A 27,645-nucleotide genomic window follows, 5' to 3' on the forward strand; every position below is an offset into this window, starting at 1 on the left:
TCTCTCAAGATCCATCCATGTTGTCACAAATGGTCCTATTTCATCTTTTCTTACCGCCGAATAGTATTCCATTGCGTATATATACCACAACTTCTTTATCCATTCATCTATCGAAGGACATTTTGGTTGTTTCCGTGTCTTGGCCACCGTAAACAAAGCTGTAATGAACATTGGAGTATGTAAATCTTTACGGATAAGTGTTTTCAGACTTTTGGGGTATATACGCCAAAAGGAGAGGGATTGCTGGGTCAAATGTAATATACATAGATGATGTATTACAGAAGAGTACACCTGAAAGCTATATAACTTTACTAACAATTGTCACCCCAATAATATTTAATTTAAAGTAAAAGAATGTTTGCTGTGAAGTTGTACTAGCAAAACATTGGATAAAGCATCAACAACACCATCTTGAGGCGAATTAATACATTGAAGCATATCTTACAATAGCAAGCTGTAGAGCAGTGAAAAATTAATAAAATGTAGCCACGCATATCAACATTATTAAAACACACAAAAATGTGTTAAGCATAAAAAATAAAGCTCCAGAATGATATATACATATAGTAGCATTTATATACAATTTAAAACATGGAAAGTAATATTAAATATTGCTTAAGGATTTACACATATATTGTAAAAATATAAAATCATGCTGGAGAATGATAACACCAAATTCAGGACAGATTTTCAAAAAGAACAGAGAACATAATGCAAAATGCTGCTATTTTGTAAAGATAGGATGGTGGGTCCCTGATTTTTTAAAACTATTTTTAATTACATATTTCAGAATAGAAAAATGCTTAGTCGACTTAGTGATTTCAGGTATATATGTGTTAAAATGAAATCATACTTGCAAAACTTCTGGATCAAAGTAAAATCTATTCTGAATATCAAGGGTTGCTCATGATCAGGGAAGGATGGAAACCTGTTGTCTTCTTGATTCTCTGTTGGGGTGGAGCAGGGCCAGTTGAAGCTCAATGCACTGGGTCCAGACATGCCCGAGTCCCCACGACCAAAGTCCATCCTCGACTCAGCTTTATCATCGGAGAGAAGGAACGTCAGGAGGGTGTGAGCAGGGAGCATGTCCGTGGTGGAGGTGGGGCTGGCGGGGTGAAGGGCAGGTTCTTGGGTAACCTGCAGGTCCTTGCAGGTTCTTCTCCCTACTTGAGCCCCTTGGAGAGGGCAGGAGGCAATGTATTACAGGGCAGGCTGGAGCTGTAGGAAAAATCATTCATTCACCAATGCATTCATTCATTCATTCCACAAACATTTATTGAGCACCTCCCAAGTGGCAGCACTCTCTTTGGTCTGGATTTGAGGTGCAGATCAGAAATAAAGCCCCTAGTCGCTAAACCCTAACACTTCTTTCTGAGATCTGAACTTACTTACATTCTTCTTTGCCACTAATCAGCATCTCCAAGTCCCTCACACAGGTTCTATTAGCTGATTTTGTAATACTTTCTTATCCATTCCAAAGAGATAGCAAATAAAAACTGAAATATGTAATAGTTTATAGGTGGACTCTTTGGAGACAGGGTCTCAAAGCTTTGACCTTCCCACCTCTACATCTTGGACCATCACGCCAGGATCTCAAAGAACTTAATTTAAAAACCTTCAAACTCCAGGGTACTTCACAATGTGTAAGAGTTGGAAGCCTCTGAGAATTTCAAAGACATTTAGAGGAAATGAAAGTATTCACAACCTTCTCATGAGGCTGAATCAGGCTTCTGGGGACCATGTGACTGTGGGTGCAGCTTGGACTCCTTTTGCATGTCCTGCCCTTTCTCTGTGAGGACTAAAGCCTGCCCCCAACTCACCTGTTACAGGTTCCACCACCTGTGGATGTAGGTGACTGTGAAACTCATCACCAATAGCACCTTGAAGCCCAGGAGAAAAGCCACAAAGACAACAGCAGGTGCCTCTGGACCTATGAGCAGAAGTAGACAATGGGGATCTGTGAGTTTAAAAACCTCAGTGCACTCAGGAGACAGAGGGGACCCATCTGCTGCCAGATGTGGAGGTGTTTGTCTGTGCTCCCAATGGGCTTGTAGGTGGTGTGGGCTCCTCTGGACAGTACGAGGTTGGCCTGGACGGGAGGCTGTGCCTCATGTTGCATCTTCCAGCTGAGCACCCGCTCAGACCCCTGCAACAACACATTCACCAACTGCAAGCTTTCCAGGGTGTAGGTCCCATCAATATTCTGCTTGGACGTGGGTTGCTCAGCTCCCTTGACCTTATGGCAGTTCTCCCCCAGGTGGATGCACACTCTGTGGGTAGAATCTCTGCACGTGGCAGGTGATGGCCACCAAGTCCAAGGAGGGTGAAGACAGGGACACTGTCCCTGCAGGCGCAACTGACACAGCCCAGGAAAAGCAGACAATTACCATAGGAAGTCCAAGTGGATGCCTGGGGCTCCCTGATGTTAGAATCACCTTCCCAGGGCCCGCCCCAGAGGAGGGTGGAGGTGTTGGTTATCAGATGTGTGCATGAGTAAATGCATGAGTGAGTGCGAATGCATGCTTGGATGAGTGGATGCAGGGGTGGAGAGTAAATGGGATTCTGAATGGGATCTAACCCATCCTACTTGTTTCTTTCTTTTCCAAATTGGCCATCTAGTCACAGGTTACAACATGAGTTAGACTGAGGACATTATGTTAAGTGAAACAGGCTTGTCACAGATTGACAAATACTGTATGATTTTACCTATATGAGTTATCAAGAGGAGTCATACTCAGAGAGACGCTCCCCCAGAGGGACCAGAAGGAACACAGCCCTGTCACCCCATTTTACACACCTGACCTCGGGAGCTATAAGATAATAACTTTGCCTTGTGTTAAGCCTCTAAACCGGAGGTTGCAGTGGCGATAGGCATCTAATCCATGGAGGCCAGAACATTTTAAAGGACAGATGAGATTAAAGGGACAGGCAGGAATCACAGTGCATAACTTCTGGGTGGAAAACGTAAGAAAGAAGGAAGAAGTGCTGTTTTACAACTGAATAATGAAGGGAAAAAGAAAAAAAGGGAGAGAGGGAAACCTAGGGTCCTGAGAAGCAAAAGAAGAAAAAAACTTGAAGAGTCATAATCTTTCTCCCACTATCAAAACCAACCAATAAACCAAAAACTCTGTTAACGTACCTGGAGTAAGCTATACTCACAGAGAGAGATGCATTAAGATAGAAATATTGTAAAATACCCCAGTACCATAAACATGACCGAAAAGTTGTGCATCCTTTCACCAGGCCCATTGGACTGGAACAGCAGTGGCTGGAACCCTCAGTCACCGGGGAGGGCTGTGACATCCCAGTGCAGAGGGTCACGTAGACATCTAGCACTTGCTCCAGCCAGCCAACCTAGACTACCCAAAAAACCAGTTTCTGCCTTTGTACTTAGCACGCGTGGTAGGTCAAACACACTGAGAACACCCGAAAGTAACCATCCTGTTCCGAGCTCTAGCGGGAGATAGAGACTCCAAAGCAAACCCAAGCTGGTCCCGACGAGATGCTGTAGACTCACCTCCCTTCTCTCTCTGTTCAGTACAACTCTGACCCCTAGAAATGACACCAGGTACAAGCAGAGGAGGACACTGAAAAGAGGAAGAGGAAGGCAGAATGGCCAGGGACCTGAGGACCAGAGGAAGAACACGTCATCCAGGCACCGTAGGTCCCTCTCTCCTAACTCCCCAGGCGCAGAAGGCAACCCATGTGTGGCATTGGAAAAATGAAAAAGTCTGAAGTCAGTAATGTAAATTCCCACCTCAGGAAATGAGAAAAGGAGGAATGAAATCAACTGAAAGTAACCAGAAGGAAGGAAATAATAAAGGAAAGAGGGGAAAATTGAAAACAGAGAAACAATAAAGAAAACCACTGAAACAAAAGCAGGTTCTTTGAAAAGATCAATAAAATTGAAAAACTTCTATCAAGACTGAGGAATAAAAAAGGAGAAATGACACATTTCCTCTATCAGGAATGAAATGGGATATTACTACAGACACTGAAGACATCAAAAGGATAAGAAGGGACTATTAGGAACAACTCTACAGGCAGATATTTGTGATTATTGCTGGCTCATTGTCACAAATAAGGAGACAAAAACTGTGCTGAGACCACTCACAGTCACTTGGGTGCCTTGTGCAGACTCAAACTCCACATCCTCAAGGATCGCCTTCTGGAATTTCAGAGTAGTAGGTTTAGAGTCCTGCTCATACAAATGGAAAAGTCAGTAAATCAACCAATGACAAGTGGTGGCGAGGATGTGGAGAAAAGGAAACCCTTGTGCACTGTTGGTGGGATTGCAGATTGGTGCAACCACTCTGGAAAACAGTATGGAGTTACCTCAAAAAATTGAAAATGTAACAACCTCATGACACAGCTATTCCACTCCTGGGAATCTATCCAAAGAAATCCAAAATGCTAATTTGAAAAAGTATATGCACCCTTATGTTTATGGCAGCACTATTCACAATAGCCAAGATATGGACACAACTGAAATGCCCATCGATAGGTGATTGGATAAAGAAACTGTGGCACATTTATACAATGGACTTTTACTTGGCTATAAAAAAGAATGAAATGTTATCATTTGCTCCAACATGGATGGTCCTTGGGAATATTATGCTCAAATAAATAAGTCAGACTGAGAAAGACAAATACCATATGATCTCATTTATATGTGGAATCTAAAGAACAGAATAAATGAGCAAGCAAAACAGAAATACACTCAGAGATATAGAAAACAATACTGTTGGTTGCTAGATGGGAGGGGGTGGGGGTGGAGGAGAAGGTGAAGGGATTAGAAAGAGCACATTAGTAGACACAATATAGTCATGGGGATATGAAATACAGTGTGGGGAATATAATCAACAATGTTGTGAAGATCATGGAAGGTGCCAGATGGCACTGGACTTATCAAAGGGACCACTTCATAGACAGTGTAGATGCCTGACCAATGTGCTATACAGCTGACTGAAGTAGAATAATATTATATGTCAACTATAAGAACATACACACACACACACACCTATAGTCACTGGAGGTGGGCATACAGAAGATAGTCAATAGTATTGTAATAGAGATATACAATGTCAGAGGGTTTAGATTGGGGAGGGGCAATTATCACTTTGTGAGGGGTGTAAATGTTTAACTATTATGTTGCTTTGTACACCTGAAACTAACAAAATGAAATGAAATAAAACGAAAGATTAAAAATAAGAAGAAAAGTCTAGGATGCAATACAGACCAGGCAGCAGGCAGAAAGAGCTAGGAGGAGGACGATGGGCTGACAGGGATGGTGAGCGCAGTAACTGGAGGTGAGGAAAGCACGAGGCAGGGCGCTGTGAACACATGATCTCCCTCCCTCGCTTCTCTTTCTTCAATGTACATTGATGTCAAAAGATCTAAAAGATACATACCATGCTCTTAGCAGTGATCACTCTGCAAGTGTGGGATTTCTGGGAGCAGAGCTTACTTCAAAAATCTATCTATAGACTTCTAGATTATTCTATAGTAAGCATGAAATAATACTTATCACTTTTTAAAAAAGAAGATAAAATTTAAACAGAGGTGGAGTGGAGGCCTCACTCTGGGTTTTACCTGTGCTCTGGTCCTTCTGGTGGTCAGAGGCCTCCAGGGTAAGGTATTTGGTGACTGCCGGCTGCCCATCCTGCTCCACCTGGCAGGTGAGCTCCACGTCCTCCCTGTGGGCAGATAAAGTCACCAGAAGCCAGCTTGTCCTGTTAAAGGTTCCATCATTGTTCTCAGTGAGGGTTGAGGCGGTTTCTGTTTGGGACAAGTTTCCGTTCTCCAACCACGTCAGCTGTAGGCGCCGGGGGTAGAACTTCTTCACATGGCACGCAATGACATTCACCTGGTTCCCTGCCACAGGGTGTTGGGTAACATCCAGGGTGGGCGGAACTGAAACAACACAGGACAGAAGCTCTGACCTCAAGGAACAGACAGATCACAGGGGAGGGCTCCATAACTTAGCTCCTCCCACAGCGAGGTCCTCACCCAAGACACTGCTAGGTGTCAAGCAGGCAAGCACTAACAGTACCCTCTGCATTTGAAGGAAAACTCAAAACACAGTGCCCTGCACACAGTAGGTACTTAAGGACTGGTAGCTCCTATTAGTGTAATATGAGTGAAATCAGCAAACACAGGCCCTGGCATGCACTGAGAACGTACTAACTGTAGCTAAATGAATGAAATCACCAAGCACATACGGGCTTGGCTTACAGCAGGTGCTCAGTAATTAGATTTGCTATTGGTAAAGTAGATAAACTACTGAGCACAGAGCTTGGCGTGTAGTAGGTGCTCAGCAGCCACCAATGAACAGAACGGAGTGACCAGCACATCTGGATACCTGGTGAGGGGAAGAACTGTTAAGAATATTCCAAGAAAATCAAACTCTGGAGCAAAGAGCAGGGGGAAGCAGGCTTGGAGGAAGGGACCAGGTGTAGGCTGGCGGGTGCAAGGGGATCTACCTTGGATGGTCTCAGACAAGTTGGCAGTCCCACGAAGAGGAGGGCCTCCCTGCAGGGTGACGTGGTCCACCTGGCAGATGATCTGGGAAGGGACATCCCCGAGGGCCAGCACCAGCCTGACTGTGCTGGAGATGCTGTAGGAAGCGCTGTCTCCCTCTGGGTCCATGGTGGTCTGGGAGGCTGGGAGCTCATTTCCATCTTTGAACCATTTCAGGGTGATGTTTCGGGGGTAGAAGCCATGGGAATCACAGAGGAAGGTCACTGTCTGCCCAGGTGGGGCCCTCCCTGTGGCGCCCGATACCACGGGGGGAGAGGGTTTGGCTACAAAAGGAGCAAAATGAACAGTAACCATGATCGTGATTATCACCACTAAGGATAAGCATGTGACACTATTAAGAAGCTTCTCACATATTATTTTTTCATTCTTCTAATAATGCTAAGAGGCTGGTGTCATCATCTTCATCTACAGAGGAGGACTCCCAGGTCCCCCGAGGTAAACTCTGAATAAAGGGGAGGGTCAACATGCAATTCCAGGTCTGAGTTCAAAGCCCACTTTCTTTGCAGGTGATTCCCACCAATTAGGACCTAGGAACAAAGTCACTGATCACACTTCATATTAACTGTTCCTAGCTGGCTTCCAATCCTCTCAGACTCCTGATGGGTTTGTGATTGTCAGCACTTCACATGTGGGGAACCTGAGGACTGGAGGGTAATTGAGACTTGCCAAGACCTTCACTCACTGAGGATCTGCTCTCTCACCAGGTCACTGTATCCTAACACCATCCTGCACAGGTTGGTGCGATTATCCACTTTCTGCAGGTGAGGAAACTGAGTCGCAACAATGGGTACTGGTGACAATTTTGAAATATTACCTCGATTTAGGGTGCTACTCTGTGCTGGGTTCCTTTCCACACTCCTAAAGGGAGTCCATGATTATTACCATTTTATAAATGAGAAAACTGAGGCAGAGAGAAATGAAGGGAGTATTTCCTCACCACATACTGTCCCAGGGATATGTCCTGGGGGCCCCCAAACTTTATGTGCATGAGCAGAGCAAGTGCCCCACCTTCACGGGCCTGACACTGACCACCGCCCTCCCCTTATCTCTCTGAGACTCTTGATTTCAAAGTGCCCAGGCTTAGGGACCCTGTAGTTATTAATGAGAGACGTGGGCTCCTGACAACTGAGTCTAGAATATGAATTCTTGCACAGACGGGCCTCAGTCAGCCTCTCAGAAATGGCTGTCCCTCCTCATCCTCAGTCTGTAGACACAGGAAAGGGGGTGCATGGTGTTCCTGGCATTGCAGTGGCGCCTCTCTGCTCTATTCAGGCTGCTGCCCCCAGACTGCTCAATGAAGGAGAAACACCACAATGAAGGGCATAAAATCTCCTGAAAGCCGAAAAAGGTTTTTAATTAAAGTGTAGTTGGTATACAATATTATATTATTTTCAGATGTACAGTCTAGAGATTCAACATTTATAAGAGGCCTGACACAAGTTCATGAACTTGCCACCATGCGCTTACATTTGCAGCACTTTACAAACAGCTCGGTAAAGTTTCATAACCTTGGTATATCAGTGTCTCACAGCTGTGTTCGTGTCGACCTATGGCGTTGTCTTGTTGAGTGGCGTTTATTATTGTTGTTGCGTGTTTTGTGTGCTGTCACAAGAATGTCTGAGCTTGAATTAGAGCAACTAACAAACATTAAATTTCTTGTTAAGCTAGGCAAGAGTGAAAGTGAAATCAGGGACATGTCAGTTCCAGTTCACGGGGATAATGCCATGTAGAAAACGGCAGTGTACAAATGGATTAATTGTTTTCCTGAGGGAAGAGAACGTGGCACCAATGACGAGAGGTCAGGGCGGCTAGTAAGGAGCAGAACCGATGAAAATGTTGCAAAAATTCGTCGAATTGTGCGTCAAAATCATCAGCTTACTGTGAAAAGCATACCAGGCCAAGTAAACATCGATAGAGAAGCACTTAGGAAAATCTTAACTGAAAATCTTGGCATGAGAAAGATGTGTGCAAAAATGGTCCCGAAGGAGCTCACTGATGAACAAAAGCAAAGGTGAGTCAAAGTTTGCCAAGTACTTTTGGAGAGGCAAGGTGATGTTTTGGGCCGTGTTATCACTGGTGATGAAACGTGGTGTACCAACACAACCCTGAAATAAAGCGTCATAGGGCACAATGGAAGTCAGCCAATTCAACACAACCAAAAAAGTTCTGTCAGTCCAAATCAAGAGTCAAAATGATATTGCTAACCTTTTTTGATATCAGAGGGATTATTCATTATGAATTTGTACGAACTGGACAAATAGTTAACAAAATTAACTATTTGGAAGTGCTGTAAAGCTTAGTGTGAAAAAGTTAGACAAAAACAACCTGAAGTTTTTGCCAACAATTCATGGCTCTTGCATCACAACAATGCACCAGCTCACACAAAACTGTCTGTGAGGGAGGTTTTAGTCAGTAAACAAATAACTATATTGGAACAGCCTCCTACTCACCTGATCTGGCCCCCAATAACTTCTTTCTTTTCCCGAAGATAAAGGAAATATTGAAAGGAAGACATTTTGATGACATTCAGGACATCAGGGGTAATACGATGACAGCTCTGATGGCCATTCCAGAAAAAGAGTTCCAAAATTGCTTTGAAGGGTGGACTAGGCACTGGTGTCGGTGCATAGCTTCCCAAGGGGAGTACTTCAAAGGTGACCATAGTGATATTCAGCAATGAGGTATGTAGCACTTTTTCTAGGATGAGTTTGTGAACTTAATTGTCAGGCCTCTTATACCGTACAGTGTGATCCCTCCAGTAAGTCTAGTAAGCATCTGAAATCATGAAAAGTTATGATATTATTGACTCTATTCTCTGGTGCACTGCATAACTGTGGCTTATTTATTTTATAAGTGGAAGTTTGTACTTATTCCCCTTCACATTTATCACCCATTCTCCATCCCCCTCCCTTCTGGTAACCACCAGTCTGTTCTCTATAGCTATGAATCTGTTTCTGTTTTGTTTCTTTAGAGTCCACATATAAGTGAACTCATATGGTATTTGCCTTTCTCTGTCTGACTAATTCCACTTAGTGTAATACCCTCTAGAACATCCATGTTGTCACACGTGACAAGACGGAATACTTTTACTTATGCTGAGCCATGTCTTTTAGGAACAGGATCAGCACATCATGAGACATTTGTGTATCTGTCTGATCTGGGACATAACGTTCCCCTGTCTCCCACACAGGACTTTTTTGTTTTAGTGAAGAACAGAGTAATACAATATTTTTAAAGGAGAGGGTTGGCGCTTTCTCCAATCTTTGACAAACACATTGAAGTGTGGCAGAAGCAGGGGCCGTGAGTCTGGGGCTTGGAGAAGACAGGGCAGGGAAGACTCAGATGCTTGGGCTTCAATCTTGGTGTCCCTTCCTGCTCAGGCCAAATCCCCTCTGAGTGTTAGTGTCCTTATCTGACAAAGGGGTAACAGAAGGCCTCTCCCTCACAGCACTGGTTATAAGCAGCAAATGCTATGACGAAGACAAAACATCTGGTACGCTGCTGCTCCTTTGCCCCCTCCCGCATCCTTGGTTCTCACCCAGGGCAGGCAGCTTGGGGTAGAGTAACGAGAACTTTTCCAGGAGGCAGCAGATATGAGTGGCAATGGGGCCACATGCTAGCTGCGATGGCCTAGGCAAGGGATGCACCACTGGGAACTCTTGTAATACCTGCAAAATCAGGATAAAGTCACCTTTCCAATGGACATAGATGTGGTGGGGGAGACTCGGTTGCTGAAACATCTAGGAGGAAACCTTGGCAATATTCACACAAATTAAAATGCATGTCTCCTTTCACTTAGCGAAGCCAATATCAGCGGGCATCTCCCACTTGAGGAGAGTGACACGTGGACACAGTTTTCCACTGCAGCTATGTTTTAGTAGCCTAAGGTTGAGAACAAGTTATATCCATCCACAGAAGACTGTAAATGAATGATGCTGTCTCCATACACTGGAGCGCGTGCAGCTGTTGAAACAATAGGGAGTTCTACATGCTTATAGGAGGTTTGATTTGGGATGATGGGGCTGAAGGTTGGACCGGTTTCCAATCACCTCAGGTATCAGGGTGTGAATGTGAGGGGCATCTGAACCTTGGGAAACCAATAACAAGGCAAAATGTAGGCTTTCTGTTCAATGTTTTGTTGTAATAACTTTTTAATTCAGTGCTTCCTATGCACCAGGCTCTGTAATACAAGGAGTGTTTATCTCTCAGGCAGGAAGAAGCTGGCCTGGAATTAGAGGGGGTTCTGGAATGATCACCTCAATCAATGGCCATGTTAGCACGGCCAAGGACCCTGTCACTTTGTTGTTTTTTTCTTGCTTAAAACAACACAAATTTATTATCTTACAGTGCTGTATGTCAGAAGTCCGTTATGGGTCTCACCACACTAAAATCAAGGTGTCAATGGGGCCAAATTTCTTCTCTAGGTTCTAGGGGAGAATCCTTTTCCTGCTTGTCCAGTTGTCGGTAGCATTCTGTTCCTTGTGGTTGTAAGACTGATATCCTGCTTACTGGCTAGCTGTCAGCTGATGGCTGTTTCCAGGTTCTAGATGATACTACATTCCTTGTCTCATGGCCCCAATAACAACTGATCAAATCCTCACACTGCATTTAAAAAATATTTTTTATTAAAATACAGCTAACAAAAGGATATCAGTTTCAGGTATACACTGCAGTTATTCAACATTTATATACCTAAGGAAGTGATCACCATAAGTCCAACGACCATCTGACACTACCACAGCATTATTGACTATATTCCCCATCCTGTACGTTACATCCCCGTGACTCATTTGTTTAATACCTGGAAATTTGAACCTCTTATTCCCCTTCACGTTTCCGCCTTTTCAAAATTTTCAATTACACTTAACATTCAATATTATTTTACATTAATTTTAGCTACACCATGGTGATCAGGCATTTATTTAATTTAAGAATTGATCCCCTGACTAGTCTAATACCCATCGTGGCACTATACATAGTTATTTCCATATTATAGACTATATTCCCTATGCTTTACTTAACACCCCAATGACTATATTGTAACTACCAATTTGTACTTCTTAATCCCTTCACCTTTTTCACCCTGCCCCCAACCCCCGCCCATTTATCTCCCTGATACAGCTAGTACCCATCTGACACCATACATAGTTATTACAATATTATTGACTATATTCCTTATGCTATACCTTACATCTCCATGACTATGTTGTAACAACCGATTTGTACTCCTTAATCCCTTCTCTCTTTTCATCCATCTCCAACCCCCCCTCCCATCTGGCAACCATCAAAATGTTCTCTGTATCTATGAGTTTGTGTTTTGTTTGTTTGCTCATTTTGTGTTTTAGATCCCACATATAAGGAAAAGCACACTGCATCTGTCTTTCTCTGTCTGACAACACCCTCCAGGTCCATTCATGCCACCACAGATGGCAAGAACCCATTTCCTTCTGTGGCTGAGCAATAATCCATTGTATATATGTACCACCTACTCTTTATCCACTCATCCGTTGATGGACACCCAGGCTGCCTTCACAGGTTGGCCATTGTAAGCAATGCTGCCATGAACACATGGATGCATATGTCTGTTCGAAGTACCATTTTGGGTTTTTTTGGATAAATACCCTGAATTGGGTACTAGCTCTCTTGTTATAGCCTTTGTTTTAAAGACTATTTTTTCATTTCCATTTTCATGAAATATCTTTTTTCCAATTCCTTTACTTTCAGTCTGTGTATGTCTTTCTATCTGAAGTGAGTTTCTTATAGGCAGCATATGTAAGGGTCTTTTTGAAAATCCATTCTGCCACCATATGTTTTTTTTTTTTTTTTTTTTTTTTCTGTTCTGCCACTTTTATTATAAAGCAACTCTAATCTTTATAAATCAACTCTAATCTTTTAAATTTTGTCAAGCTAATATCACCATATGTTTTTTGATTGGAGCCTTTAATCCATTTACATTTAAAGTAATTGTTGATATACATGTAGATACTGCCACTTTCTCCTTCTCCTTCCTCTCTTCCTTCTTCTTCTTCTTGGTTCTTCTTCCTCCTCCTCCTCCTCCTCCTTCTCCTTCTCCTCCTTCCCCTCCTCCTTCTCCTCCTTCTTCTTCTTTCCTTAATGAAGCCCCACTAAGATTCCCTGTAATTCTGGTTTGGTGTTCGTAACTCCTTTAGATTTCTTTTGTCTCGAAGGCTCTTTATCTGTTCTTGGATTCTAAATGATAGCTTTGCTGGGTAGAGTAATCTTGGTTGTATGTCATTGCTTTTCATCACTCGGAATATTTCCTGCCACTGCCTTCTTGCCTGCAAAGTTTCTGTTGAGCAATCAGCTGACAGTCTTATTGGAGCTCCCTTGTAGGTAATTAACTGCTTTTCTCTTGCTGTTTTTAAGGTTCTTTCCTTGCCTTTAAACTTTGGCATTTTAATTATGATGTGTCTTAGTGTGGGCCTATTTGGGTTTATCTTGTTTGGGACTCTGCGTTTCCTGGTCTTGAATATCCGTATCCTTCACCAGGTTAGAGAAATTTTCTGTTATTATTTCTTCAAATAGGTTTTCAATATCTTGCTTTCTCTCTTCTCCTCCTGATATTCCTATGATGCGAATGTTGGTGTGCTTGATATTGTCCCATAGTCACCTTAAACTGTCCTCATGTTTTGGATTTTTTTTTCGGTGTTCTGATTGGGTGTTATTTGCTACTTTATCTTCTAAATTGCTGATTCAATCCTCTGCTTCATCCAGTATACTTTTGTTCCTTCTAGTGTATTTTTCATCCCAATTATTGTATTCTTTATTTCTGACTAGCTCTTTTTATGTTTTTATCTCCATTTTTGTGTTTCCTATTTCTTTGTTGAAGTTCCCCCTGAGATCATTAAGCATCCTTATAAGCAGTGTTTTGACCTCTGCATCTGGTAGACTGCTTGTCTCCTTTTGTTTAGTTTTCTTTCTAGAGCTTTCTTTTGTTGTTTTATTTGGGACATGTTTTTTGTCTCCCCGTGTTGGCTAGCTCCCTGTGTTTGTTTTTATGTATCAGGTACATTATATGTGTCTCATGGTCTTTGCACAGTGGGTGTATGTAGTAGGTGTGCTATGAGGTTCAGTAGCCCAGTCTTCCTAATGACCTGAGCTGGGTACTCCAGGTGGGTTGTGCATGCCCTCCTGTTGTAGTTGAGCCTTGGTTGCTGTTCATACATCAGTGGGAGAAACTGATCCTCGGGATGATTGGATGTGAGGACTACAGTGGAGGAACTGCTGTGCAGAGGATGACCCTATAGAGCAGGATTTGCTTTAAGAGAGTTCTGGTGCCTGCTCAGTGTGACCCTTGGGTGTTTTGCCCATGGAGACTGGCTGGGTCTGAAGCTGGCCACTGGGTGTGCCAGCCTTGGGGCTTCCTGGGTGTGGCTGTACTGCAGGCCAAGTTCAGCCGCAGCCTGTGACTTGTTTGGGACCACCTGGCATGAGCCATAAAGCAATCTGCAGATGGCTGCCTCCTGGGCTGAGTTGGAGGTGCCTCGAGAGGCCAAGCCATGAATCAAGGCCAGCTGTCTCTAATGCCGGGCTTAGGACTGCTCAGCGAGAGACGTGGGACATGCCAAAGCAAGATGCTGCTTGTTTGGGCTTTGTGAATCTTTGAGAGATTTTAGGAAAGTCTATAGCATGAGCCAAGGCAGGCTGTTTATATAGAAAAGCCACTGGAAGTGGTTTGGGTATGCCCAAAATTTGGGTGTGTGGGATCTCAGGGAATCAGGATGAACACACATTGTTAGCCAGGTTGATGGAGACTGAGATATAGTGGCTGCCTACATCTGCATCTGGGAGTGGGGAGGGCTTAACAAAGAAACAATGGCATCTGCCTCGTCCTCCTACCAGGATAAAGCTGTCCCTCTAGCACTTTCCCTGAAGCCAGACAATTTAGTTTCTCCCTGTATGTCCCTGGCATCTTTCGAGCTGCTGTTCCAGTGCTGGAGCTCAGATAAAGTGGGACCATCAGTGAATAAGTCCACGTGTAGGTTCTTTAAGAGGATCACTTAGAATTGCAGCCGCCCTCATCTCAGTCAGCCATAAACTCTGCTGGTTTTCATGGCCAGAAGTTATGGGGATTTCTCTCACTGGCACTGAATCCCTGGGCGGGGGAGCCTGGTGCAGGACTGGGACCCGTCGCTCCTCCTGGGGGAACTTCTGCAGCTTATGTATCCCTCATGATTTTTAATTGTCACTGTCGTGCAGGGACTCACGCGGGGTCTCTGGTCTCGCTCCCCTCATAGGAATGCAGGATATGGTGAGGCCAAAAGGAACACCCATGAGCCATAAGTAGGGGAGTCATACCACTATAGTCTCACTGGCGGCTGGGTTGGAGACACAGGAAGTCGGAGCCACAAGATCCGCTACTTGCCGTCTGCTTCTCTGCCAACCAACCTCACTTGCTAACTGCAATCCGCTGTGCTAACTCAGCCACCATCTTCTTGCTAGCCCCCATTTTTTGCTAGCGTAGCCGCAGCAGTTATATTATTGGCCAGTGGCTCACTGGTTACAGCTGATGGGCAACTAGCCACAGCTGATGGCCATCCAATCAGTTGATGGCCATTTATTACCTGAGCCAGCACCTTTTCACATGAGGCCGAGAGCCTGGAAACTGCTCTCTGCGGCTCTGTCCCCACAGTCACACACATCTGTGGGACCAGACAGTTCCACATCTCCACCTCTCCTACAAGTTTTGAGGTGGCATCTTCTGTGTGTCCTTAGTTGTAGGACTTTGGTTAAGCTAGAATTCAGGCAATTCTCAATGATGGTTGTTCTGTAATTTAGTCATAATTTTGATGTGGTCATGACCAGAGGTAAGCACGGCATTTACCTACTGTGCCACTTCTTGGCCTTAGGCTCCCATTCTGTACGTAAGGGTTTGGGCTGGATGGTTTAAAGGTTCTCTGTGTGCTGACATTCCAGGATTCAGGATCCTGGGCCTCTTGCCGAAAAATCCTACATAAGCATCTATGACTGACTCAGTGACATGATCCCTAAGTCACTCACATGGGGATTCTCTTCCCTGCGTGAGGGATATTGTGAGATGACCCAGTTCTGGTCAGGTCTGAGGTTTCAGTGACTGTGTGACTCAGTCCTTAAATTACAAGGGATTTTTTTTTTTTTTTTTTTTTGAAGACAGCCACAGTGACTGCCCAATCTCTGGGTGCCTTCTCCAAGCAGGGCTGTCAGAGTAAACTTGGAGTCTGTGTCTCTTGGGAATTTCTCAGTGCGATGGTTCTGAAGTTGAAATAAAGAAACAAGATCTCCCCCTCCCTGCGCTGGATGGATTTCTCCTCACTGGAGGGAAGAGAATGAAGCTTCATGGAAGAGGAGCCTTTGCCTGGTTTGTTCACTGCTGCTGCCACAGCACCCAGAGCGCAGCCTGGTCCCCAGCGGTGCACAGTGAGTGTCAGTAAGGAGAAGCCCGGCCACACTGAGGGGGGCTCTCTCTGGAGGCAGGGGTGACGTCTGTCGTGTGAGGGGGCAAGACACCCACTGTGGGGACAGAACCCCAAAAAGCAGTTTCCAGGCTCTCGGCCTCACATAGACAGGTGCTGGCTCAGGTAGTAAATGGCCATCAACTGTGATTGCATGGCCATCAGCTGTGGCTAGTTGGCCGTCAGCTGTAACCAGTGAGCCATTGGCCACTAATATAACTGCTGTGGCTACGCTAGCAGAGAGACAAAAAAGAATGGGGGCTAGCAAGAAGATGGGGGCTGGGCTGGCAAGCTTGGATGGCGGTTTGCGGACAGTGTGGATCCAGCTTCCAGTGAGAGTATAGTGCCGCCAGAGAGAATATAGTGGTATGACTCCCCTACCTATGGCGCCGCGGGTATTCCTTTTTGGCCTCACCATATCCTGCGTTCTTGTGTGGGGAGCGGGAGCAGAGACCCCACAGGCTGCCCTGCACGACAAATGGTGCAGCGAGCAGGGTCTCCCGCACGACACCCACATTCTCAGCTTCCTCCTCCCTGGAACCAAGGAGGTGGGTGGAAACCATGGGCTGTGGAGCCAGGCAGATGGAGGTTCCAGGCTTTTCCCTGCATTTACCAGCTGTGGGGCCTGAGTAAATAGCATGACCTCTTGCAGCCTCAACGACCCTGATCTGTGGAAGGGGGGAAATCAGACCCCGAGTCAGTGCATGACTCTGAGCACTCACCTCTGAACCTGATTCTTAACTGTTGCTCAAAGAACAGAGGTCATTGTTATTGACTTGTTGTCACACCCCAGGGGAAAAAGGAGCCTATGTAGCTCTGTACTCACCACTCACAGTGAGCTGAGTGCCGGGTCCAGACTTAAGCAGCACGTAGTCAGGGTCTTGGCTCCGGAACTTCACACAGTAGTAGGTACCGGTGTCTGCGGGGGTGATGTTACTGATGCGGATGGAATAGTCCGTCGTGTTTCTCCTTGTGACGTCTGCAACAGTTGTTACTCGAGGGAAGCGGGTTCCCTCATTTCCTTTGAAACTGTAGATTAGCTCCCGGCCTGGCCCTGACCCCCTGAACCACCGCATGGGCCCCACGGGTAACAGGGAGGTCAGGGTGCAGTGCAGAGTGGCCATCTCTCCAGCTGCGACTGACACTGACTTCTCAGGCTGAATCACCTGCAGCTCCTTCTCACCTGCCCCTCCTGGAGGGAAACAAAGCAGTGATTTATTCATCCTTATCTGATCCTGTAGGTGTTGTCCAGTGTTTATCAGCAACAGTTTTTATTCACTAAGACCACACCGTGCGCAGACCTTGAACTGAGCAATTGAATGTGTCATCATGTGTAACCCTCACAATGAGCCTGTGAGACCCTGTTGGAAATGAGGAAACTGAGGCACAGAGAAGTGAAGTGATGTGGCAGAGAGTGGGTGTGAGTGCTGAGCTCTGTGTGGAAGTGTCATGCTTCCCAAAAAATTTCTGGCTCTGCACTTGCTGATGTCATGGAGATTTGCACTTCTGGACCTTTGCACTGGGTGGCATGATGAGACTTCTTTAGACCATTGAGTTGTGAGCAAAGGTGATGAATGTATTTTGTGGGATATGCATGTAACTACAAGCACATCTATAGATCAACTTGCCTTTTCAAAGTCCCACATGTTATGAAAATATCTGCTCCATCAGCCTGGGAACTTGAGTGACAGTGATGTACAGAGTTCCCAACAAACAATGAACTTGTCGTATAAATAAGAAGTGAAACATTGTTTCAAATTCCTGAGCCTTTCCCCCTGTAGCATAATAATGTTGTATTCGTTTTCTAAGGCTGCCTTAAGAAAATACCAAAATGTTAATGGCTTAAAATAACGGAAATTTAATATCTCTTAGTACTGGAGGTCAGAATGCAAAATTGGTGTTCCTGGGCTAAAATCTGTGTAATTCAAGCTTCATTTCTTTTGCTGTCTCTGTTCCTTGCCTTTCCAAATTCTAGAGGCTGCCCTCATGCCTTTTCTTATGGTTCCCATCTTCCCATCACTCTAACCTCTTGTTTCCATTGTCACTTGTCCTTCTTTAAAGTAGACTTTTCTACCTCCTTCTTATATGGACTCTTGTGATTATGTAGTGTCAACCAAATAACCTAGGATTATCTTTCCATATCAAGAATCATAACTTAATCACTTCCCCAATATCTGTTTTGCATTAAAAGTAAAATATTCACAGCTCCTGCATGGTAGGTCATGGACCTCTTTGTTGGGGGGGGACTATTGTTATGTTTACCACACACATCTTTCTTGACTGGTACACAAACCATTTGTTATAACAAAAAAAAGTATGTATGTGGCAATGTCACAGTATGAATGGCAAGAAAATTTAGTTGAATTAGAAGAAGAACCATGCTCGCAGTGCACTGGTGAAACAATTTGCAAAATAAAAGTAGAAATCAATTAAGAAGTTACATGATATATTTACACATACAAAGATATCAAACAACACAATCAAATGATCAATAGTCAAAGCAGAAATCCCAGGAATATTTAGAGAACACCCTGAGGCTACTGAGAATGAGAACACAACTACTGAAACCTATGATGCAGCAAAAGCAGGGGTAGAGGTAACTTTGCAGCTGTAAATGCAGACATTTAAAAGGGGAAACAATCATAAATCAGTAAGTTCACTATGTATCTTTAGCAATGACAATAAGAAAAGCAAAAATAAATCCAAAACTTTAGGTAGCAGAAGGAAGAAAACAATAAAAACTAGTGCAGAAATAAACAAAATATGAATAGAGAAACAACAGAGAAAATCAACACAACCAAGACAGATTCTTCAAAAACATAAACTCAATTCTCAAACCTTTAGTTAGGTTGACTAAAAAAAAAAAAGGAGAGAAGACACAAGTAACTAAAATCAAAGACATGAAAGACATTCCTTTATAATTTTACAGAAATAAAAGGATTATAATAAAGTACTATGAATAATTATACACCAATAAATTGAGTAACCCAGATGAAATAGACAAATTCCTAGAAACACATAACTTATCAAGATGAATCATGATCAAATAGGAAATGAATAGACACACAAACAGTAAGGATGGTGAATCAATAATCAAAAAATCTCCCAACAAAAGAAAGCCCCGGACCGCTTGACTTCACTGGTGAATTCTATACCTAACAGTCAAAGGAAAACTAACACTAATCCTCTTCAAACTGTACAACAAAATTTAATATGAAGGAAGACTTCTTAACTTATTCAGAGTCATTCTGAGACTCATTCTCAGGACAACGTTATCCTAACGGTGCCCGACGAAAGCACTATAAGGAAACTACAGACCAACATCGCTTATGAAAACGGATGCAACAAACCTCAACACAACAATAGCAAACTGATTTCAACAGCATATTAAAACAGTAAATATGGTTTTAATTGGGATTTATTCCTGGAATGTAAGGATGAATCAACATAGGAAAACCAAACAATAGAATACACCACATTAATGGAATGATGAGAAAGAAAACCACATGATCTTCTCATTTGCTTCAGAAAAATCATTTGACAAAATGCAACATTTTTCATGAAAAAAACAACCGATAAACTGGGAATAGAGGGAAAGAAAAACTATGAATAGGGGGAAGCTTCCACCAAATGATAAAATTATATATGAAAAACCCACAACTAATATCATACTTGATGGTGAAACTCTGAACGTTTTTCCCCTAAGACCACAAACAAAACAGGGTTGCGCAATTTGCCATTAACATTCAACACAATAATGAAAGTTCTACAAAAAGCGATTAGAGAAGGAAAATAAATAAAAGGCATTCAAATCAGAAGGGAAGAAGGAAAACTATCTCTGGAACATTTTGAAGACCTAGAAAAGCTTATTTTGAAGTTCATGTGAAAACTGAACGTACCCCAAACAATGAAACAATATTGAAAATGAACATAGTTGGAGGACTCGCATTTCCTGATTTAAAAACTTACTACAAAGTTACAGCAATCAAAGCAGTGTGTTCTCTCATTAGACTATATATATATATATATATATATATACTCTGTCTATAATATATATATATACACACACACTCTCTATATAATATATTCTATTCAGATGAAATAGAATTGAAAACCTAGAAATAAACCTTCACATATATATGGTCAAATGATTTTCAAAGATGTCAAAACCGTTCATTGGGGAAAGGGCAGTGTTTCAACACACAATGCTGGAATAGCCATATGCAAAAGAATGAAGTTGAACCCTTATCTTACATCTTATATGAACATAAACTCTACATGATCATAGACCTAAATATTAGAGCCAAGACTATAACATTTTTAGAAAAAAACCTAAGCGAAACCCTTCATGAGTCTATATTTGACAAGGATTTCTTGCATGTGACACCGAAAGCACAGGCAACAAAAGAACCTATAAATCAGAGGAAGAGGCAGCCGTGGCACCTCATATAAACCTGTGTTCTTTTCCATTTCTTAGCTTCTCCTCAGAAAATGTGTGGTTCATCTTTGCAGAGTGTGAGGGGGTGAAACCCACCACTTGACACTATTTGTAACTACAGGTGCTTCTCAGGAGACCACATGCTGTCCCTGGGCAGGTTTTTTTGGTGACAAGAACATCAAGTGGTCTGAGTTTTAAGTCTGGAGAAGAAGATTAAGGGCAGGGAAGCTGAACTGCTGACACAAAAAGGGGAAGAAATACGAATGAATCGTGGAGGAAATAGAGAAAGAAGAGAGAAGAGGGACGAGAGGGTTGAGGGCAGAAGGGAATTGCAAACGCTCTGCCATCTGTGCATCTATAATTCTCATATTTACATGTGTGGTCTGGGTCTTTCTCCTGAATTCTGAATCATATGTCCAGCTGTCCACTCACATTTATCCTTGGATGGAAATCAGTATCTCACAGTTCACATGTACAAAACTGAATTCCTGAATTGCCACACAGCCCTCTATGTCTCAGCTCAGCCACCTTTATTCCTCCAGGAGCTCAGGTCCCAAACACCTGGAGTCTTGCTCTCCCATCCCCATCCTCTGCATCAGGAAAGCCTGTTGTCACCCCTTCAGCTGCATCCGAATTCTACATCCTTTCCCTGTCTCTGCTGCTCACCTGAGGCAAGGCACTTTTCGTAGTTCGCATGAATGCATTGGCCTCTTAATGCAGCGGTTGTTTCTGTCTGTGTCTTGTGGTAGTCTGTTCTCATTCAAATGCTAGAATAATTTAACACCCATGTTGGCTCATGTCAAATCTTTCTTCAAAACCCTGCAATGGCATCGTTTTCACTAAGAGCAAAAGCTTAAATCCCTGCACACAGCAGGAAGAGTCTAGCCTCAGGACCTTTGCACATGCTGCTCACTGTCAGGAAGGCTCTTCCCCAGGTAAACACATGGCTCACTTCCAACCTTCTTTTAATCTTGGCTCAAACTTCCTCTTCTCAGGGATGCCCACTCAACTACTCTGTCCATGATACATCTCAGCTGACAGACTTCCCAAATTTTCTTATCCAGCAATACCTTAATGTTTTTATTAACACTCATCCCTTTGCACTATACTATATTATTTAATTATTTATTATATATCTGTTGTTTACTCTCAATTCCCCTGTAAGACATGGGCTCCATGAGGGCAGCTACTTTGTCTGTTTTATTCATCAACGCACCCCAAGTTCCTATGACAGTTTCTGGCACATAGTGTGTATCCAATAAGTATTTATATGATGTGTGAATTTCACAGTGCGACCCCTCCCTGAGACCCTGGCGCCTATTTTAAATGGGTAAAACTGTGGAAATTATGTGAGAAACTCAGTTTCCCAACTAGACAACTTTGTGAAAAACAAGCATCTTGTGCATATTCAGGAAGCAGAAGAGCCCAGGAGCAGAAAACCACAAACGCTCTTCCCCACACCCATCCTTCCTCACATCCATTTGCAGAAGCGGCAGAAATCTCATAGGATGGAAGTAGGGTCCTTGTTCATCCCCTGAGCTATAGGATCAGATTCCGTGAGTTCAAATCATACCTCTGCCATTTACCCCTGAGTGACCTTGAAACTCTCTGTGCTTCTCTTTTCTACTCATTTTACCAAGAGAGAGGCTTGCTTGTCTTAAGAGTCTGAAGGAGGGTAGCAGTAAATTTACACAAGTGAAAAGGAGGGAGGGTGGCTGAGAAACAGGAAGAACTAAACATATGTCTTTGTGTGTTTCATGTAGACTGAAAACTGATTTGAAGAGAACGATAGGAAAGCCTTTTCAAATATCCTGTGTGTGTGTGTGTGTGTGTGTGTGTGTGTGTGCGTGTGTGCTTCCTCACACATGCTATACTCATATGTACACACACATAAGTACATGCATTGACAAACATCTATAAAGCTATATCCCAGCATGCTAGTACACAGGTTGTTTTAAGGGTTGAATGAAATTATAATACATATTAAATGCTCAGTAAAAACAATGATATGTAGGAACAATAAAATGCATCATTAATAAAAAGTTCATGAGTACACCCAGCACAATTTGAACTCTGGTGTCTGATGGGTGGTGACAATTCTTTTATTTGCTTATCTGTGCTTACTGATTTTCTACACTCAGTCTCCCCTGAGAAGTCAAGCAGCATAACATAGTTCAAAAATGAACTCTGGAGCTGGCCTGCCTGGACTTGAATCCTGGCTGAACCACTGCCTTACATAGGTGACATTGGACAAGTTACTCTCTCGCCTCAGTTTTCCCATCTGTAAATTCGGTAGAAGAGACATAAGTATCACACAGAGATGTTGTGGGGATTAGATGTGTCAGTCCACACAAAGCTGCGCCTGTTGTGGTTTGAAGCATCATGTACCTGTTTTGATGCCTCAGGAACCAGGTGCAGGTTATGGATCCACAGAGCCAATGCTCACATCCCTGATTTCAGGCTCCCAGATAATGCCCATCCTTGGCCTTCTGTGGCAGCCCCAATGACACACCCCTGTTTTCCTGGAGGCTCTAAAGTTCCAGGATGAGGAAGTAGTCCAGAAGCAGGGAGATGGAATTCTAACCCGAGGTGCACTCACCTGTGAGTCCCAGCAGTAGAATCAGCAGCAGGCAAGGAGGAGGGTGGGGCCCGGAGGCAGGGACGGTCATCCTGGAGGCCTGAGCAGGCAGCTCTGTCCACATGTGAGCTGGGAGAACCGGACTCTCTGCTCTGTGAGAGGAGCGAAGCCCCGCCTCCTGTGATATAAGAGGAACGGCCTAGGATGGGGTGAAATGGCTGTGAGACAGTAGCCTGTTTCTAGATTCTAGATAGTTCCTGCTTCTAGATTGTGAAATAGAACCAGACAGTGAAGGCAGCTACGTTGTGAGGAGTGACTCATCTTAATGGTTTCAGGGAGACTTGGACAGGCCCACAGAAATAGTGTTTCCTCCACCCAGGGGCCCTTGCTCTCTACTGGGCTCCTCTCCTCATCTGAGGTCTTCATGGAGATGCCCTATTTGGGAGCCCAGGCTAATAAGGGTCCGTGGTTGTGGGCTGTGTCTCAAACTCCCCAGCCCAGGACCCCAGGATGTGGCCGGCTTGTGGCCTCATCTACACCAGCCTCACCAAGAGCTACTCAGCTGGAGGAAGGAAGGGGGTTCACCTGGGTTCAGTGTTGGAGGAAACCAGGTCTGTCCCTGAAATGCCTCCTTATTCTAACCCTTAATTTGTGTACCTGGTAAAACTTAGTTCAAATGCAAGTGCAACTTGGACCTCAGGATTTGTAAGTACCTGCATCCAAAAAAATGAATCATATCCTGACTTCTTTTAGGAGAGGAAGTGAGTTATATGACCCAGCATTACACCCCCAGCATTTATCTCAGAAGAATAAAACTTATATCCACAAAAAGCCTGTGCATGAATGTTTATAGCAGTTCTCTTTGTAATAGCAGAAACCGGGAAAAACTGTAATATCCAATAAGAAGTGAATTGTTAAACAAACTGTGGTGCGTCTGTATAAGGCAATGCTCAACAACAAAAAGGAATGAGTTATTTACATGTGCAACACTGTAAGTTTCTCGAAGACTTCAACTATGTTGAGTGAAGAAAAACAATCTCAATATGCCACGTAATGTACTATTCTACATATATTGCATTTTCAAAATTACAAAAAGGAAAGCAAATTGACTTTTGCAAGGGGTTTAGTACAGTGGGGATAGGGTCACTCTAAAGGGCAAGCATGGGGGGAACGTTTTGGGGGTCAAGTTTTGGGGGAAGAAATCTAGAGGCTTTTCTTATCTCTACTATTGGAGGCTTCCAATTCTTATCTAAAAACATCTAATAATTTTTTTATGGCCAAAATGGTTTAGAGTGTAAAACAGTGGTTAGATTTTCAATTTTTATTTTGGCAACTTTACAATTTATTTTCACAAACTAAAAAGAAGCAGTGATCATCTACTCTCACTATTATTTCATAACAGAATAAAAAGCCTTCATGTCAAAAAAGTATCATAAAGAATAAGGCTTTGGGATCTCCTCCTGCTTGACTGCCTTTGAACTTGGACTGAAACACTAACTGTCCCGGATGTGGAGCCCAAAGGCATTCAGAATGGAACCACTCCATCTACTGGGTCTCCAGCCTGCTGATTGGGGATCTGGGGACTTGTCAGCCTCCATATTGTGTGAGCCAAATCCTTATAATCTCTCTCTCTCTCTCTCTCTCTCTCTCTCTCTCTCTCTCTCTCTCTCTCCACACACACACACACACACACACACACACACACACACACACACACACCCTATTGATTGTTTCTTTGCAGAACCCTGACTAATACAGACAGGGAGGCGTGTGACAGAGAACAAAGACCCAGAGCACCTCACATTCGAATTCTGGTTCCATTATTATTTAGCTATGAAGTTGCTAACCTTCCAGTCCTACCTTCTTCGTTGGTAAAATGGGGCCAATCATACCTTCTTTTCTAAGATTTTGACGAGATTAAAAGAGGAATGTGAGTAGAACACTGAGCACAATGCCTGACGTGGAGTTTGATGCTCAGTAATTGATAACAATGACAAAAACGATGGTTGTATTACAATAACATGATGTGTCCAGGTCCCTAATAAATGAATATGAAAAGGGAAGACACATCCTGGGTCTTTTAAGATGATGTTTCCTGGCCAGCATCTTTCTCAAAAGCCACGAGTAGGAAGCCCGTGATCATCTGATCTACTGGTCTTGTTATTATTATGTATCATTATCCACATGTAGAGACGATGAGGGTGTGGCAGCCGGTCTCCCAGATGGCCCCAAGGATCCCTGCCTCCTACTGTTCCTGTCGCTGTGCAATCCCCTCCGACACTGAATCAGGGTGAATCTATTCGGAATTTGTTGTGACTGGCAGACTCTTGCAGACGTGCTGGAGTGTGACTTCTGACATTAGTTATAAAAGGCACTGCAGCTATTACCTTACCCGCTTGGATCACTTGCTCTGGGGGACCCAGCCGCCATGCTGTCAGGACATTCAGGCAGCTTTGTGGAGAGATCCACATAGAGAGGAACCCCTTGCCAGCACCACCTTGCCAGCCACGTGAGTGAGCGCCCATGGACGTGTATCTTCCAGGTGTCTGCCTTCAAGTCTTCCAGCTAAAGCTCCAGACATTATGGGGCAGAGACAAGCTGTCTCCACTGAGCCTTGTTTGAATTCCTGACCCACAGATATCAGGAGATGTAATAAGTTGTTAGTGTTTTAAGCCAGTACATTTTGGGGTTACTTCCTATGCAGCATTAGAACTAATATGGGGGTGAGTTCCCTCAGAGTCAGTCACAGCTGACTGTGCTCACGCAGGTTAATGGCAGGCCTGGAGGGGACACGTCTCCCAGCCTCCTGTCAGACAGGGGGATGCCACAAAGTCCATTTATTCCCCCTGAGTAAGTTTCCATTACCACGGTATTTAGGCCTACTTCTTTAAAAAAATTAAGTTTACTTTTTTAAAAATTCAACTTTCACATGAGGTTTTAAGATATTGTCTAAATAAGAAAACCTTAAAACACTTGAGAACAAATTCATAATTAAGTTGCAGCCTCAGGAGAACAAAGCCCTGGATTTGAGTTTGTATCTCTTAGGATTAGGTTTGGATGCAAGAGACTGGAGAACCTAAAGAATGGTGGTGTAAGAGAGTTTGTTTCTTTCACACATGAAAGAAGTCCACAATAGGAAGTCCAGAGCTGGGTAGGTAATCTCATGAAAAAAAAAAAAAAGAATTATTTAAATGAAAGCGTGGTTTTTTGACCCAGTTTTATTGAGATATAACTGACATGTAACATGTATCAGTTTAAGTGTACAGTACAATGATTTGGTATATGTTTACATTGCAAAATTACTACCACAAGAAGTTTGGTTAACATTCATCACCTCTCATTGTACAATTTTTACTTGTGATGAGAACTCTTAAGGTTTATTCTTGTAGGAAGTTTCAAATGTATAACAGTATTGTTAACTATAGTCACCATGCAGTACATACATCCCCAGAACTTATTTATGGCATCACTGGAAGTTTGTACGTTTGGCCATCTTTACTAAATCCCCAAGCCCACCCTGTGCTTCTGGCAACCACCAATCTACTCTCTGCATCTATGAAATTTTTCTATTTCATATTCAACAAGTGAGATCACATGGTATTTGTCTTTCTCAGTGTGACTTATCTCACTTAGGATAACGCCCTCCAGGTTCATCCATGTTATTGAAAATGGCAGGTTTTCCTTCTTTTTTTTAAATGGTTGAATAGTATTTCAGTGTGTGTATAAGTGTGTGTGTGTGTGTGTGTGTGTGACCACGTTTTGTTTATACTCTCATCCAGTGGTGAACACTTACGTTGCTTCATGTCTTGTTTATGGTAAATTGATGTCATGAACATGGAGGAGCAGATATCTCTCTGACATAGTGATTTTCTATCCTTTGGATATAGACCCCCAAGTGCAATTGCTGGATTATATGGCAGAGACCAATTTTTAAGTTTTTGAAGACCTGTCATACTGTTTTCCATAATCATTGCACCACTCACCTGATTGGATGTATTCCGCTGCCCTGTCTTTGAGTTCCCTGATCCTTTCTTCTGCTTCATCTAGTCTGCTGTTAGAACTCTTCTACTGAAGTTTTTATTTCACTGATTGTACTCTTCACCTCTGTGATTTCTGTTTGGAACTTTCTTATAATTTATGAGCATTTTTTAACTGTGTCAGGAAATGACATCTCCATTTCATTTAGGTGTATTTCTGGACTTTTTCCTAATTCTTTTATTTTGAACATATTCCTCCAATTCTTCATTTTCCTTGACTCTCTGTGTTGGTTTCTTTGCATTAGACCAAAGAGGTGCTTCAGAGTCTTGATGCAGTATCTCCTTAGGAGATGAATCTTATCATTCAGACCTACTCTAGCTCTTAGTTGTCTCCCCAAACTTTGTGTCCAAGCTGCCCCCTCTGTTCTCAGCGGCTCCGAGCAGTGGAGGTTTGCCAAGACCCTGCAGTGTCCCAAGGGAAGGATCTCAGTCAGCATCTAGTTGCAGGCTGATGGAAGCTGGGGCCTCAGGCAGCAGCTTTTCAAATATGCAAACAGGCCTCTTTCAGGGAAGGACTGGGAGATGGGTGTTTCTGAGAGCTGTGTGTGAGTTAAGCCTTTAGAGAATAGCCCGTTAAGAACTGTTTTCTGTTTCCTCCAG

The 27,645-nt window shown here is 43.4% G+C and overlaps 1 protein-coding gene across 1 annotated transcript; it reads right to left on the minus strand.

Moving 5' to 3' along the window:
- Positions 1–1,084: 1,084 nt before the first annotated feature.
- LOC141568033 (signal-regulatory protein beta-1-like) lies at positions 1,085–23,144 on the minus strand. The gene is made up of 6 exons (XM_088789219.1): positions 23,030–23,144; positions 16,819–17,184; positions 6,483–6,803; positions 5,593–5,913; positions 1,821–1,930; positions 1,085–1,218 (listed from the first exon to the last, which is right to left on the minus strand). The coding sequence occupies exons 1-5, from the start codon at positions 23,130–23,132 to the stop codon at positions 1,824–1,826; spliced, it is 1,218 nt and encodes a 405-aa protein (XP_088645345.1). The 5' UTR covers positions 23,133–23,144; the 3' UTR covers positions 1,085–1,218; positions 1,821–1,823.
- Between the last annotated feature and the right edge of the window lie 4,501 nt (positions 23,145–27,645).

This window comes from Rhinolophus sinicus, chromosome 13 (assembly GCF_057876585.1).
Source record: "Rhinolophus sinicus isolate RSI-liver-muscle chromosome 13, RSI-T2T, whole genome shotgun sequence".
Taxonomy (NCBI): domain Eukaryota; kingdom Metazoa; phylum Chordata; class Mammalia; order Chiroptera; family Rhinolophidae; genus Rhinolophus; species Rhinolophus sinicus.